The following is a 12922-nucleotide window of genomic DNA, read 5'->3' on the forward strand; positions in this document are numbered from 1 at the left end:
TGAGAGAATGATGACCATCGTCCTCTGAAACATGCATTTAAACACTTTTTTTGGAATGGCATTAACATTTCGTAATAAAAGATAACATCTGCCATTTTTTTCTATTCTGTAAGAGAATTCATAAATTAAGGTAGCTTGGAGTTAAAAATATCAAGATACCCTGTTCTTTCTTTAAAAAATTATCTTTCATGACTTTTGCTAAACACAAGGTCAGTAAAGACAAATTTAACTATGTAGATGACTATGATTATGGAATGATTAAATTTGGTCTTTCTTAAAATAGCTTTTGTAAACTGAGAACTACAACGGTTGTCTGCTTAGAAAAATCAGGTCAAACCCATTCACTCATGAGGTATCAAAGAAAATATTGTGTGATCCTTGTTTCGACAATATACACTATCATACTAATTCCTTTAGTGATATTTCACTTACTCATTTATTCACTAAGTAGTAAAAGTTGGAAAATAGTAATAATTCAGTCCTTAAAATATATGACAAACAGTTAAAATATTTGAGGAAAATATATTTCAGATTAAATATATAAGTACTGTAACGTTAAATAAATGAATGTAACAGTCACATCTAATTCATTTTTGTATTTGCAATGCCTTCCACAGAGCAGATGCTTAGTAAGAGCTACGTTTCACCACCTTAATGTTTTTGCTGGTTAAGCTTGCATTACAAATGAGAAGTACATATTCTTGCCTAAAATTATTAGGCAAATAATTGCTCCCTGGCCATCCTGAACCATAGTCTCACAGCTTCTCAACATGACCCCCTCCCTTCCCCAAAAGTATCAAGCACCATGATCAAAGCCCAGGGCATTCTAGGAAAAATTAAAACTACTTAAAAATACTATGCAGCCATAAAAAAGAATGAGATCATGTCCTCTGCAGGAATTTAGATGGAGCTGGAGGCCATTATCCTCAGCAAACTAACACAGGAGGAGAAAACCAAATACCGTATGTTCTCACGTGTAAGTGGGAGCTAAATGATGAGAACACATGGACACATAGAGGGGAACAACATGCACTGGGGCCTTTCAGAGGTTGGAAGGTGGGAGGAGGGAGAGGATCAGGAAAAATAACTAATGGGTACTAGGCTTAGTACCTGAGTGATAAAATAATCTGTACAACGAACCCCTATGACACAAGTTTACCTGTGTAACAAACTTGCTCTTGTACCCTTGAACTTAAAATAAAGGTTAAAAAAAAAAACACAAAAATACTATGATTGCTTAGAATGTTACAGTATGTCAAAAACTGAGATGACATTTGCTCCATGAACTAAGAGATCATCAAGGTAATATAAAAAGTATTTTCTCTATTTCTTTATATTTATAGGCCTCTCTTATTAATCATTAGAAATGCTTCCAGAGATGTATGCAGGATTGAAGTGTGGGTTATTAGTCAATAGAAGGAAGTTTCTTCTAAAGCTTCCCTGGATCCAAGCACCTACTTTAGGAGAGATGCCCTAAAGAGCAGCATTACACAATTACTGTTTCATCACAATTACGTTCTTAGAACTATTATTTCCAATGATGTGTAATGGAATAGATAATTTTGCGATTAGAAACAATTTTGAGAACCAGAAAAACCTTTGGTGTTTTTCTTTTTAATCAACCCAATCCCCAACTCCAGCTAAATCTAATTTTCACGTAATACAAGAACATAAATTCTAGAGCCATTCATTTTTTGCTAATATCGTTGTTCGCGGCAAACAGCAAGACACAAATCAAGCCACCACCACCATTTTCCATTGAAGCCTTGGAGACCCCAAGCTTGCTTCCCCTCTCTCTTTTTGCACCCTTTTCTTTTTCTCTCCTCTATTTCATTTACTTCTCTGCCTTGCTCTTTCTCTTCTGCCTTCTCACACAACCCATCACAAACCTCACAGGAAGAGAAACAGTCTACATATCCCACATTAGTGTTCTACATGGTGGCAAATCATGTTAATGAAAGAAGATCATACATCTTTCATACTCTGCTAGTCTACAGTAAGTGAGTCCTGCCCAGAGAGAACAGAATCTGCTTCTTGTATCCAGCTCCAACAGACACAGGTGGTAAATGACCAGTTAACCCTTTGTAACCCCATCATTTTCAACACGCAAAGGACCTATCTCATTTGTCTTATAAAATAAAGTACGAAATCTCATGCTGTACAAACTAGCAACATCACATTGCTACATATGACTTGAATATCTCCCATAACTTTATGACTGGAAAAACACTGTTCAGATTTCATTTACCAGTTTAAAAATAGCAAAGTCTAATTTGAAGCACATACACACACAATTGTGCACCCTCACTAATATTCTCTCTTGGTACTAGGCAAATGTTTCTAAATAAAATTTACTACAATCACAGGCTTTAAAAGTCAGATTTGTTAAAAGATATTCGTTATCAAACATATAAAAAAAATATTCCTTAGAAAACACCATGACAAGCCACAATCTTTTTGGTACAACAATGGCTAGTTATCCATTTCTTAATGTATAAATCAAAATTATTTGGTGTTTATTTTGACTTGAAGATTATCCATATATTTTTATATCCCTGCCCAGTGAAATTCTTATTGAGTGAGTAGGTGCTGAACAAGGCAAATAATATATTTTAAACATTCTTAAATGGTGTGATAATTTTTTAAGATGGGAAGATTAGCTTCAAATTTTTTCACTTTGTAGATCCAGATATCAACCAAAAAAGACATTTAGAAAATATGCCCACAGACCACTTTAAGTCCACAGAAAGTCCAAAATAATATCACTGTGCTCACTAAACAAGGAGGAATTGTTCTTTGTACACAGCTGAAACATTCATAATACACAAGGCACTTCAATTAAGTTTTGAGAGAAGTTATGTCACATTTAAACTCACCGCTGGATGTAAGGGTCAGGGCAGTACTGTAGGGTGGCACACCGTGAAGTTTCAAAATTCATTTCCTTCAACTGTCTTTGATGTCAACAAATGGAGACCAATTACATAAAATATACACATACACCTGTGTATATATAGATATAAAGCCGGGAGGCTAAAAGCAATAGGGTCAAATGCTATCAGACATAGAAGTTTAGGCACTTCTCCCCTTCACACATATTTGCAAAGAGGCGGAGCGTTTCTTGAGTTTAGCCAATGAGATCCATCAAGTGACTAAAACTTCATAAAGGCTCGATTCTTACCAGCTGGGCATCCTCTCTAATGTTGTTCTCCCCCCTCTCTCACGGCTTCAGAGTCCTTGACGTATAGTAGCCACACTTGTTGTTGGCAGTTTGGAGCTGGAGGCATCTCTGAACTTCTGATCTCTGTCGTGATTGGATGCTGGCATGAATGGCATCAGAGTTTAATTTCAGCAGCCTGGACTTTTGTAACCGAACTGAGCCGATGAGTGTCCACCCTGCTCCAGCTACATAACACTTCCCTGTATCTGGATACTGATTTGATTTGAGGATTTCTGTGACTATTTCTGGGGCTAAAATGTTTTGTAGAGCTGCTTAGGGAAGTTTTGTTTTGTTTTGTTTTTTTCATCTATTTCCCTCCCTCCCCGCCCTTCAGTTTCCCTTTCAGCCAACCGCCTGTTGTGGTCACAATCTCAAATAGCAAAGACAGGGAAATTCCTTGATTATATTTAACTTAGAACTCACTCTTCCTCTCAGCTAAGAGAAAGAGATAGCCCTTTCACATCCCCTTAGAAGTTTTGCCTGGCCCGAATAAAAGAAAATAACCTTTATTGAGTTAAATATCCTACCTCAAACACATGCACATATACTTACATATACTATAGTAATTTTCTTAAAGATATTAAAATGGGAAATAATATATTATTGTAGAATATTTTGAAATGCACAAATTATTTCAAACTGCCTGTTAATAAAAATATTCTAGTTTATTTTAATCTCTATCAGTCGGCTCCACTCTCTTCTTTATGTCTTACAATTTTTGCTGTTTTTGGTTTTGCTTTGACTTGATCTACTTAGAAAGGAAATCATAAGATTGTTCATATATTCCCAAATCAGTATAATACCAGGAAAGTCTACATACAAAATAGTTTATTTCCTTTCTGAATATGGGCTGTAAACTTATCCTGGTTTTGTGGATTTGGAAATTGAATGAAATATGATTCAGAAGTTAAATTAGGATAGACTCCAACAGGAGGAAAAAAAAAAACACTCTGTGTATCTAATGGTCACTAACATGGCAAGTTCATATCTTCCATTCACTGCCTAATCACAGGACACACCTGTAAACAGGTGACATCAGTAAATGTCAAAGTTGTGAGACAATCTAAAGCCGTTTCAGAGAAATTTGACATTTCCCTGTAAGTAAATCTGACTCAAAATGTGTTTCATAAAAATATTTTATTTGTTGCTTCAGCCAGGATGGAAGGGAGAAGCTATTTAAAACTTGACATTCTCTTCCTTTACTTAGCCCGAGAGCAGCTAACATCTGTGAATTGTGAAATTCACAAACAGGCCAGCCTCAACCCCAGCCAAATCAAACAGCTTGCTCCACAAAATGTAAAACTAAAAGGGAAGATTATTTAACTAATTAATTATAGATTTGTTAATTGGAGTTAAAGAGTTTGGCTTTCTTCTCTGCTATTAGCAAATACAGATGACCTAAATATAAGGTTCTGAAATTAAAAATAATCAGTTTCCTGTGACCACAGCCAAGTGATTCCATTTATAATGAAAGGTGGACTGATGATTTCTAGTGCAGAACTTCTCAAGTTTTAATGTGCCTGTGAGGCACCTAGAAATCTGGTTAATGCAGATTCTGGTTCAGTAGGTCTGGGGTGAGACCTGAGACTCTGCATTTCTAACACGTTCCCAGGTTACTTGATGCTGCTGGTCCTTGGACCATACTTTGGAGTGTCGAGCCCTAGTGTTCGTTCCAGGTCTGATATTTACAATTTGACATCCCTAGGAAATGAGGAAGAACTCTTCTAAATATATATATATATATATATATATATATTTTGAGACGGAGTCTCACTCTGTCGCCCAGGCTGGAGTGCAGTGGTGCGATCTCCTCTCACTGCAAGCTCCGCTGCCTCCCGGGTTCATGCCATTCCCCTGCCTCAGCCTCCCGAGAAGGTGAGACTACAGGCGCCGGCCACCACGCCCGGCTAATTTTTTTGTATTTTTAGTAGAGACGGGGTTTCACCATATATTCTAAATATTTTACATTAACTTCCAGGGATACAGACTCCCAAATAATCAATCTGCAAACATCTCTAGTGTGTTGTGTTTTTTAAATTTAATTAATTTTTGCTTTTTAAAAGTTATTATTTATTTATTTATTTATTTATTATTTTTGAGACGGCTTCTCACACTGTCATCCAGACTGAGTGCAGTGGCATGATCACAGATCACTGCAGCCTCAACCTCACAGGCTCAAGTGATCCTTCTGCCTCAGCTTCCTGTATAACTTGGACTACAGGTGAGCACAACCATACCCAGGTAATTTTGTTTTGTTTTGTTTTGTTAGATATGGGGTCTTGCTATGTTGCCCTGGCTGATCTCAAACTCCTGGACTCAAGCTATCCTCCCGACTTGGCTTCCCAAAGTGTTGGGATTACAGGCATGAGCCACTGCACTCATCTATTTCTTTTTAATTTAAAAGGATTCTAGCCTAACTTATTTAAATAGTATCATTTAAACGTATGTCATGATTTCAATAGTTGTTATTTAAAAATCCTAAATTTGCTAAGCTAAGAGGGACAGAAATTAAATGGCAACAAATTTTAAATAAATGATTATGAAACAGATTGGCTCCTATTGCATTATGGAAACAAATGGAGAGAGTTGACCAAGAAAAAAGAGGCAAACTCTCTAGAATTCAACAGAACATCAATAGCACACAACCATACATGATCAAGTGAAAAATGAGTAGCAATTTTATTATAATTACCATAATTGCCTCTTATATTTATATTTTATCTTTCTTCTCTTAGGGGACTAAGGTTACTATGCAAATGCATAAATTATATCTTTGGTGTGGAAGGTGGAAGCTTTCCCAAGACTTTGAGTCTTTCAGGCAGAGATTGTAACATAATAATGTACATAGAAGTCTAGGAAAAGTAACTGCCTTTCTGACCATGACCTGCCTGTTTAAATGATGTTCGTGAAGACTTTAGATTTGTATGGAGGGGAGAAGAAAGTACTTAAGGAAGGAAAGGTGTTTTGGACTTGGACCACCGAGCATAATGTAGGAGAAAGGGACACTTGTACTTCTTGACTCCTAGGACCCAAGAACATGCACTCTGCCAAACTCAGGTGTCTAGATACAAATTCTTCTCACTTACATCCAGGAAAATTATTTTACAACTGCTCTCCTTCATGCACTTTCCTCTAGGTTGCATATTTTTCTGGTTGTTCTTGTGCCTTGGATCATATTTTGCCCTCCACCAGGAATGTTTTAAAACCCCATCTGCACATATTCACATCTTGCTCATCCTTCAAAGACCAAAAATTCTCCCTTTTTTTTCCATATAAAAGAAACCTTCCCCACTTCTACTGTCCTAAATAATTATATCTGCACTTTTTTGTGTAAGGTCACCTATAATTTTCTTCCTGGATTCTAGTTATTTTTGAATAGACTCATCTCCTGTACTGGATTGTGAACAGCTTGAGGGCAGGCTTGCTATTCTAATTCACCTCTGTGTTGTCAGGGACTAGCAAAAATATTGCACAGTAGATGAATAACATGTTTATATATTTGCAAAAATCATCTCATAATAAGTATTGCAACTGATTAAAAATAATTTCCATAAAACACTTGACCTCTTAGAGTTACTTTATTGACATATAATTTACATACAATGAAATTTGTCAATTCCAAGTGTTCAGTTTGAGGAGGTGATATATTAGACACCACGTAGCCTCCATCGCAATCAAGATTCCAACATCTCTATTACCCAAAACTTTCCTTATACCACGTTGCAGTCAATACCACTTTGCAATCAGGCTCCCCTCACCACTGGCCTTAGGCAATCACTGACTTGCCTTTTGTTGTTGTAGATTATACGTATATTTTCTAGAGCATTGTTTTCCAATAGAACTTTCTGTTTTAAAGGAAATAATCTATATTTGCACCATCTGATGTGGTAGCCACTAGCTACATGTGGCTAACGTTACTGAAGAGCTAAATTTTTATTCTCACTTAATTTTAATCAACTTAAATTTGAATAGCCATGTGAGGCTACTGGCTACTATGTTGGACAATACAATGCTAGAATATCACATAAATGCAGGGATATGGTGTGTATTCTTCTGTGTCTGGATTTTCTGGTTTTTTTTGTTTTTTTTTTTTGCTCATTGATGCTGTTGTTTCTGAGCTACATTCATATTGTCAACTGTATCAGTAATTCATTCTTATTATAGCTGCTGAACCTGTGGATCGCTCTTGTTTGTTTGTTTGTTTGTTTAGCTATTAAGAATGAAATCTGGTCTTAGATACACAATTATGGCCAGAAGTCCAACAAACTTTTTAAGAGCTCAATCATCACATATCCCAGAACTTGTTCTTGGTTCTCCTGAGGTCTTTGGCAAAATAGTAGTTTCTTTCTTCCATGACTGCTATAACTCTGATGGAGAGAGCAAATATTGTGTAAAGAAGTTGGCTAACCTGGTTAGTATGAGCTCTGGTACTAACTTACTCCCAGGCCTTAGGCAGGTAGCCTACTCCCTTTGAGACTTAGATGCTTTATTTTTAAAGGGGAAGGATGTATCAATTAGGATTCCTTGGGTATAAACAATAGAAACTGATTCTGCTTATGTAAAGCCAAAAAACACACAAGCAAACAAAACATGAAAATGTATGAAAAGAAATATGAAAATTCACAGATAATAGGAGACAGTTGAAAAAAAAAACAAAAGCAGATCTCGGAAAAGGCTGGAACAAGGATAAACTCAGGGGCTTAAGAAATAGGAATGAATAGTCACTTCACAACGCCACTGTAGGCATAAGTCAGATTCAACAGCTTTTTTTGAACTTAAGCTATTCAGCTTAAGATTCAACTTCCCAAAAGAAAGATGCCATGTTTGGCCAGGAGAGGCCTGATCGTCTCGATTGATAGCCCTACCATGACTTAGCAGAGAGTTTTCAGAAGAAAATAAAGGTTCTGTTAACCCAGGAAAGAGCAATAGGTATAGGGCAGTGGAAAACAACAGATGCCACCGCAAGAGGCTTAAAGCAGATGATCTTGCATGTTCCGTAGAGCTCTGGCAGCCTGTGACTATGAGATCAGAGAAACTGAATTCCTTTGTGTCAGGGTAACTGAACCTCAGGTCCTAGACTTTCCAGGTCATCTTGCACTTATAGTGTGGATAGCAGGAAAGAACCTTCAAGGATAGGAGGTGGTGGAGCAAGTTCGCCAACATCATTCAAATTGAAGAGACTGAGTTTGGTGATTTTTGATTGTATGACCCTTTTCTGTACACAGCTGCAGCCCAACCACACAATCTCTATTTTAGTGGAGTGGAAACCAAAGTTCTGTCATGGGGAGGAGTCTGCTAACCTTTCCAACTTTGGACCCAATATTTGCTACAGTCTGACATCGATTAGGAGAGAAGCTCGACCTAGAACTTAAGTAACCTGAATGGTATTCAAATGACTTTAATTCAAAGAAAAAGCAAGAGAATTGCAACCTTAGCCATGTGCTTCTTCTGATTTAACCTCCATCTCTCGTCAGGTCACTGAAATTCGTCAAATAAACATTTATAGTTAAGTTAATGTCAAGAAGATGCCTTAAGGGAGTGTCCCAAGGAAAGGGGCACTCTTCTGTTCAGAAGGCATGCAAGGGAACAGAGGCCAATTGGGGCAGGAAGAGGTTGGCAGTTTCTTTAACAGACAAACCTGATACCCTCCAAGTCACACCCAGTGTCCAGAAGCAATGTGGGTGGGCTTCTTTTCCAGACATCCCTGAACAGCTGTGTGGGGGCCGCTCCTCACTCCCACTCCTCCTTTGCTCAAAGCTCACGTGAGTGAGAGATAAAGAAAGAAACACAGGAAGTCCTTATTTGGCATTCCCCAGATTTGTTTTTCCCTGAACCATTTGTCAGTTGCAGATATGACGCACCTTTATTCTAAATGTTTCAGCGTGTATTTCCTAAAATGAGGAAATACCTGACATGATCTCAGTTCAATTATTGAAATTAAAAAATTATATCCATAAAATATCTATTCTACACTGCTTATTCATATTTGACAATTGTCTTAATAATTCCTTTATAGCAAGGAAAAATCTTGGATCATATGTTGCATTCAGTTGTCCTTTTTTTTTTTTTTTTTTTAGTATCTTTTAATTAGGAACAGTTTCCCAGTCTTCTTTGTGTTTCATGACACAGGTATCTTTGTAAACTACAAGGCAGTGGTTTGTAGATAATACGTTAGTTTAGGTTTGAAAGCACTTTTGGCAGAAATACCATAAAAGTGATGCTGTGTCCGTCTCAGCGCATCATATCAGGAATTGCTCTCCTTTCAGAGCCTACCAACGGGTTTTCCCCAGGCCTTCTTTCAGATTTACTGTGATTCTAAACATTCAAATGTCAAGATTTGCAGAGCTCCTTCCGAGGTCCAGGGAAGTAGCTTAGCAATATGTTTACATTGTCATAAATTGTAACATAGACAAATGTGAACTATTGTATCTGCAATATTTTAATACTATTATCCATTTCTACTCCAATGCTCCTTTCATTACCTTTTACCTCAAAAGAGCTATCATCGAGTGGCTGTGGGATGTTTAGGGTCCAGCTAAGAGCAAGTTCAACAGGGAATACTTTTAGTTTGGGTTTGAGAAGATACATTTATGTGTTTTTCAGTTACATTCACAAATAGCTAAATTATTGCAACTCATCCTGGTACAGAATGGCTTCCAAGAACATGCCTCCTGCCCATGTGTGTTGGTTCAACTATGGCTGGAGACTACATCACAATATGAATATGTCCTACAGTAATTGGCATGGGAAGTACGTGAATGCTTTTCTCTTTTTACCAACCATGAAAAATGTGAGTGGAGAAATTAATATCATCAATATTTAATCAAAACCCCCTGTCTATTACTCAGCATATGCAATTATAAATACACCACATAGTATATGCTTATTTATGATGAGAATGCATGAAACAGAATTTATCACTATTCCTGTGTTTGTAGGAAAATAAACATGGTAGTGCTGCAAAGAGCAAGTATGTCTATCAAGCCTTAGATTGGGGCTGCAGGAGGGAAGGCTGTTATATGTCATATTAAAGATTCTGTTCAACCCTATGAGTCTGTGATTTTATGAGTATAAACTTCTTAAAGGCTATATTGACATATGATTCATCTATTATTCTATCTATATAAAATCACTTTGTTTTAAAATGATTTGAGTTAGCTTATGAAATATTTATAACATCAAAAACCCACACATATGTAAAGTTATGGGGGCGGGGGTGACGGGGTAATGAGGAGTGGTAGCATAATGAGTGTAGAGTTTCAGGTTTGCAAGGTGAAAAATTTACTGTGATCTGCTGCAAAAGAATGTAGATATATTTACTGCTATGAAACTGTACACTTAAAAACAGTTAATATGGTACATGGCATTAATATATGCTTTTTACCATACCTATGGATTTCTAAATAATTTCAAAAACATATGTAGGTATATGAGGAAATGAATACTCAGCATAATCAACAATGGTAAGAAAAATAAGACAAAAATCAAGGATAGTATTTATTCGCAAACGGTATAATGTGAAGGTCTATACTTGTGCTAAAGCGCCATGCATTTATCTGTGAACTTCTAAACAGCCAGTGTCAGAGGATTTATATTTATTTGTTTTTTATCCACAATAATAGCTTTGACTCCTGTTATACATAGCACATTCCAGGTTTTGAAAGAATAAAAGGGAAAGATAATACATACTGAGTCTTCCAAATAAATTGGCCTTTAGTGTGTCTGGTCTCTGATTATAATGCATTTGTTTGACTGCTTATTGCAAATACATTACAATGCATGATGTTGTGATGAGACCTAAATTTCTAGTGGAGTTTCAGTATGATTCTCTCACAAGACTACATAGCACTCATTGATTTGACAGTTGATTAATGGATTCAACGTGAATATTCTTTTAGGGCCTCCTCTGTGTTCCCATCAGTGTGCTAGAGGCCATTCGTAGCAGGTTGATCAACAAAATCCAATTCCTGTGCTCAAATAGATACCAGTAGAATCAAGAATGATTTTCTTTTCCTTTTATCACCTTTAACTTCATAGACAAAAGGATAATTACGGCATGGCTGTGACCCTAAGTTACAAATGATCAGTTTGCCTGCTGGGCTTTTGGGTTGAAATATCTGGTACCCGACGAATACTGATGCAGTAAGAATATGTTTATAGTATTCATGAAGCGTGTGTGTAGGTGGGAGATAATAAAATGAAGCATTCTTATTTACCTTCCCTTGGTTAGTGTGAACCCATCAGACAGCTGTTGCTGAACCTCTCTTTCAGACATAAATTCACAAATTTGTGCCTTGCTGATTTGGGACTGATCATCAGGAAGTCATAAAAGCCCCAGTTTCTGGAAGGCAAGGAGAAGAAATTGAGACAAGAAAACAAAAGCCTACTGTGTTTATTTCAAAGGCTATGCAAAGTGATTTCTTTTGGGGGTGTAGCTTCTCCAAATACAGTGTTTACCTATAGAACACAGCTCACAAAAGAGGGGCTGGAGACGCTGATCAATTTCCCTTTTTGAAAATTAGCCATACTGAAAGTTAAAAAGAAATGTAGAGGCCGGGCGCGGTGGCTCAAGCCTGTAATCCCAGCACTTTGGGAGGCCGAGACGGGTGGATCACGAGGTCAGGAGATCGAGACCATCCTGGCTAACCCGGTGAAACCCCGTCTCTACTAAAAAATACAAAAAAATAGCTGGGCGAGGTGGCCGCGCCTGTAGTCCCAGCTACTCGGGAGGCTGAGGCAGGAGAATGGCATGAACCCGGGAGGCGGAGCTTGCAGTGAGCCGAGATCGCGCCACTGCACTCCAGCCTGGGAGACAGAGCGAGACTCTGGTCTCAAAAAAAAAAAAAAGGAATGTAGAAATCTAGAGATCATTTACTTAGAAAAAAAATCTCAGAAATCAGAATGACTTAAAAATAACAAGACTTTGTATCTTGATTTATTTTACGGAACACTTTCACAGACATTATCTCATTGCAACATCTCAACTGTCGTGTGAAGTAGATGGCTAGAACACGTGGTGTTGTTACCTCCATTTTATGCCTGAGGAAGCTAAGACTCAGACGGCTTAAGAAACAAACTTAGGATCACACGAGGCAATAACCATCAGACACCGTGGCCTGTAATGGACCCAGCTCTAACTCCCAAACCTGAATCCATCCACTCAATTAAGTAACATTAATTAAATGCCTGTGGTATGACTGGTGTTGAGACGGGATTTAGGAAAATAAAGGTAAATAAAACAAAGATCTCTCCTCTTTATATTGCATCTTCAAAACCAGAATTTTTATATAGCTTGCCACTTACTAAATATTTTATGTCCATTACCTATTTAGATAACTACTGAAAACCCTAGGAAATAGACAAGTTAGGTCAACTGCATTTCACACAGGAAGAGATAGTTGGAGACTCTGCATTAATCATTCAGTCAGATAGTGGTAGAGCCAGGATCTGATCTCAAATTAACTCATTTCCCTGACATTTATGACCACACTTTTGCTTTTGACTCTCAAAAGGAGTCATAATACATTTGTGCACATTCAAAAATGTCAGAGTCCTACCTATGCATGGTTTCCAGCACATGTCCCTCAGTGTCTCTTTCCTGGTCCAGTTAGCATGATAACATAAGCCCTGCAAATGCCAGCCACAAAGGCAGGCATGAGCTCATGGCGAGCATCCACATTTGGGCCAGGAGTCAAGAATGTTAAT

At 37.4% G+C, this 12922-nt stretch overlaps 1 protein-coding gene across 15 annotated transcripts in view; it reads right to left on the reverse strand.

The window, feature by feature from the left end:
- The window catches only part of TP63 (tumor protein p63), a 526038-nt gene that overhangs the window by 261456 nt on the left and 251660 nt on the right, over positions 1-12922 (reverse strand). For 5 of the 15 annotated variants that reach the window (XM_015132501.3, XM_077991173.1, XM_077991169.1 and 2 more), the window contains exon 1: positions 2877-3335. The exons of 3 other annotated variants lie outside the window; for them this stretch is intronic. In XM_015132501.3, the coding sequence (XP_014987987.1) occupies positions 2877-2938 (62 nt within the window). In that variant the 5' untranslated portion in view covers positions 2939-3335. Of the gene's footprint in view, positions 1-2876; positions 3458-12922 lie in introns of those variants that run through there. 7 more of the 15 variants (XM_015132502.3, XM_077991178.1, XM_077991168.1 and 4 more) reach the window with 6 other exon arrangements.

Source organism: Macaca mulatta, chromosome 2 (genome assembly GCF_049350105.2).
Source record: "Macaca mulatta isolate MMU2019108-1 chromosome 2, T2T-MMU8v2.0, whole genome shotgun sequence".
NCBI classification, from domain to species: domain Eukaryota; kingdom Metazoa; phylum Chordata; class Mammalia; order Primates; family Cercopithecidae; genus Macaca; species Macaca mulatta.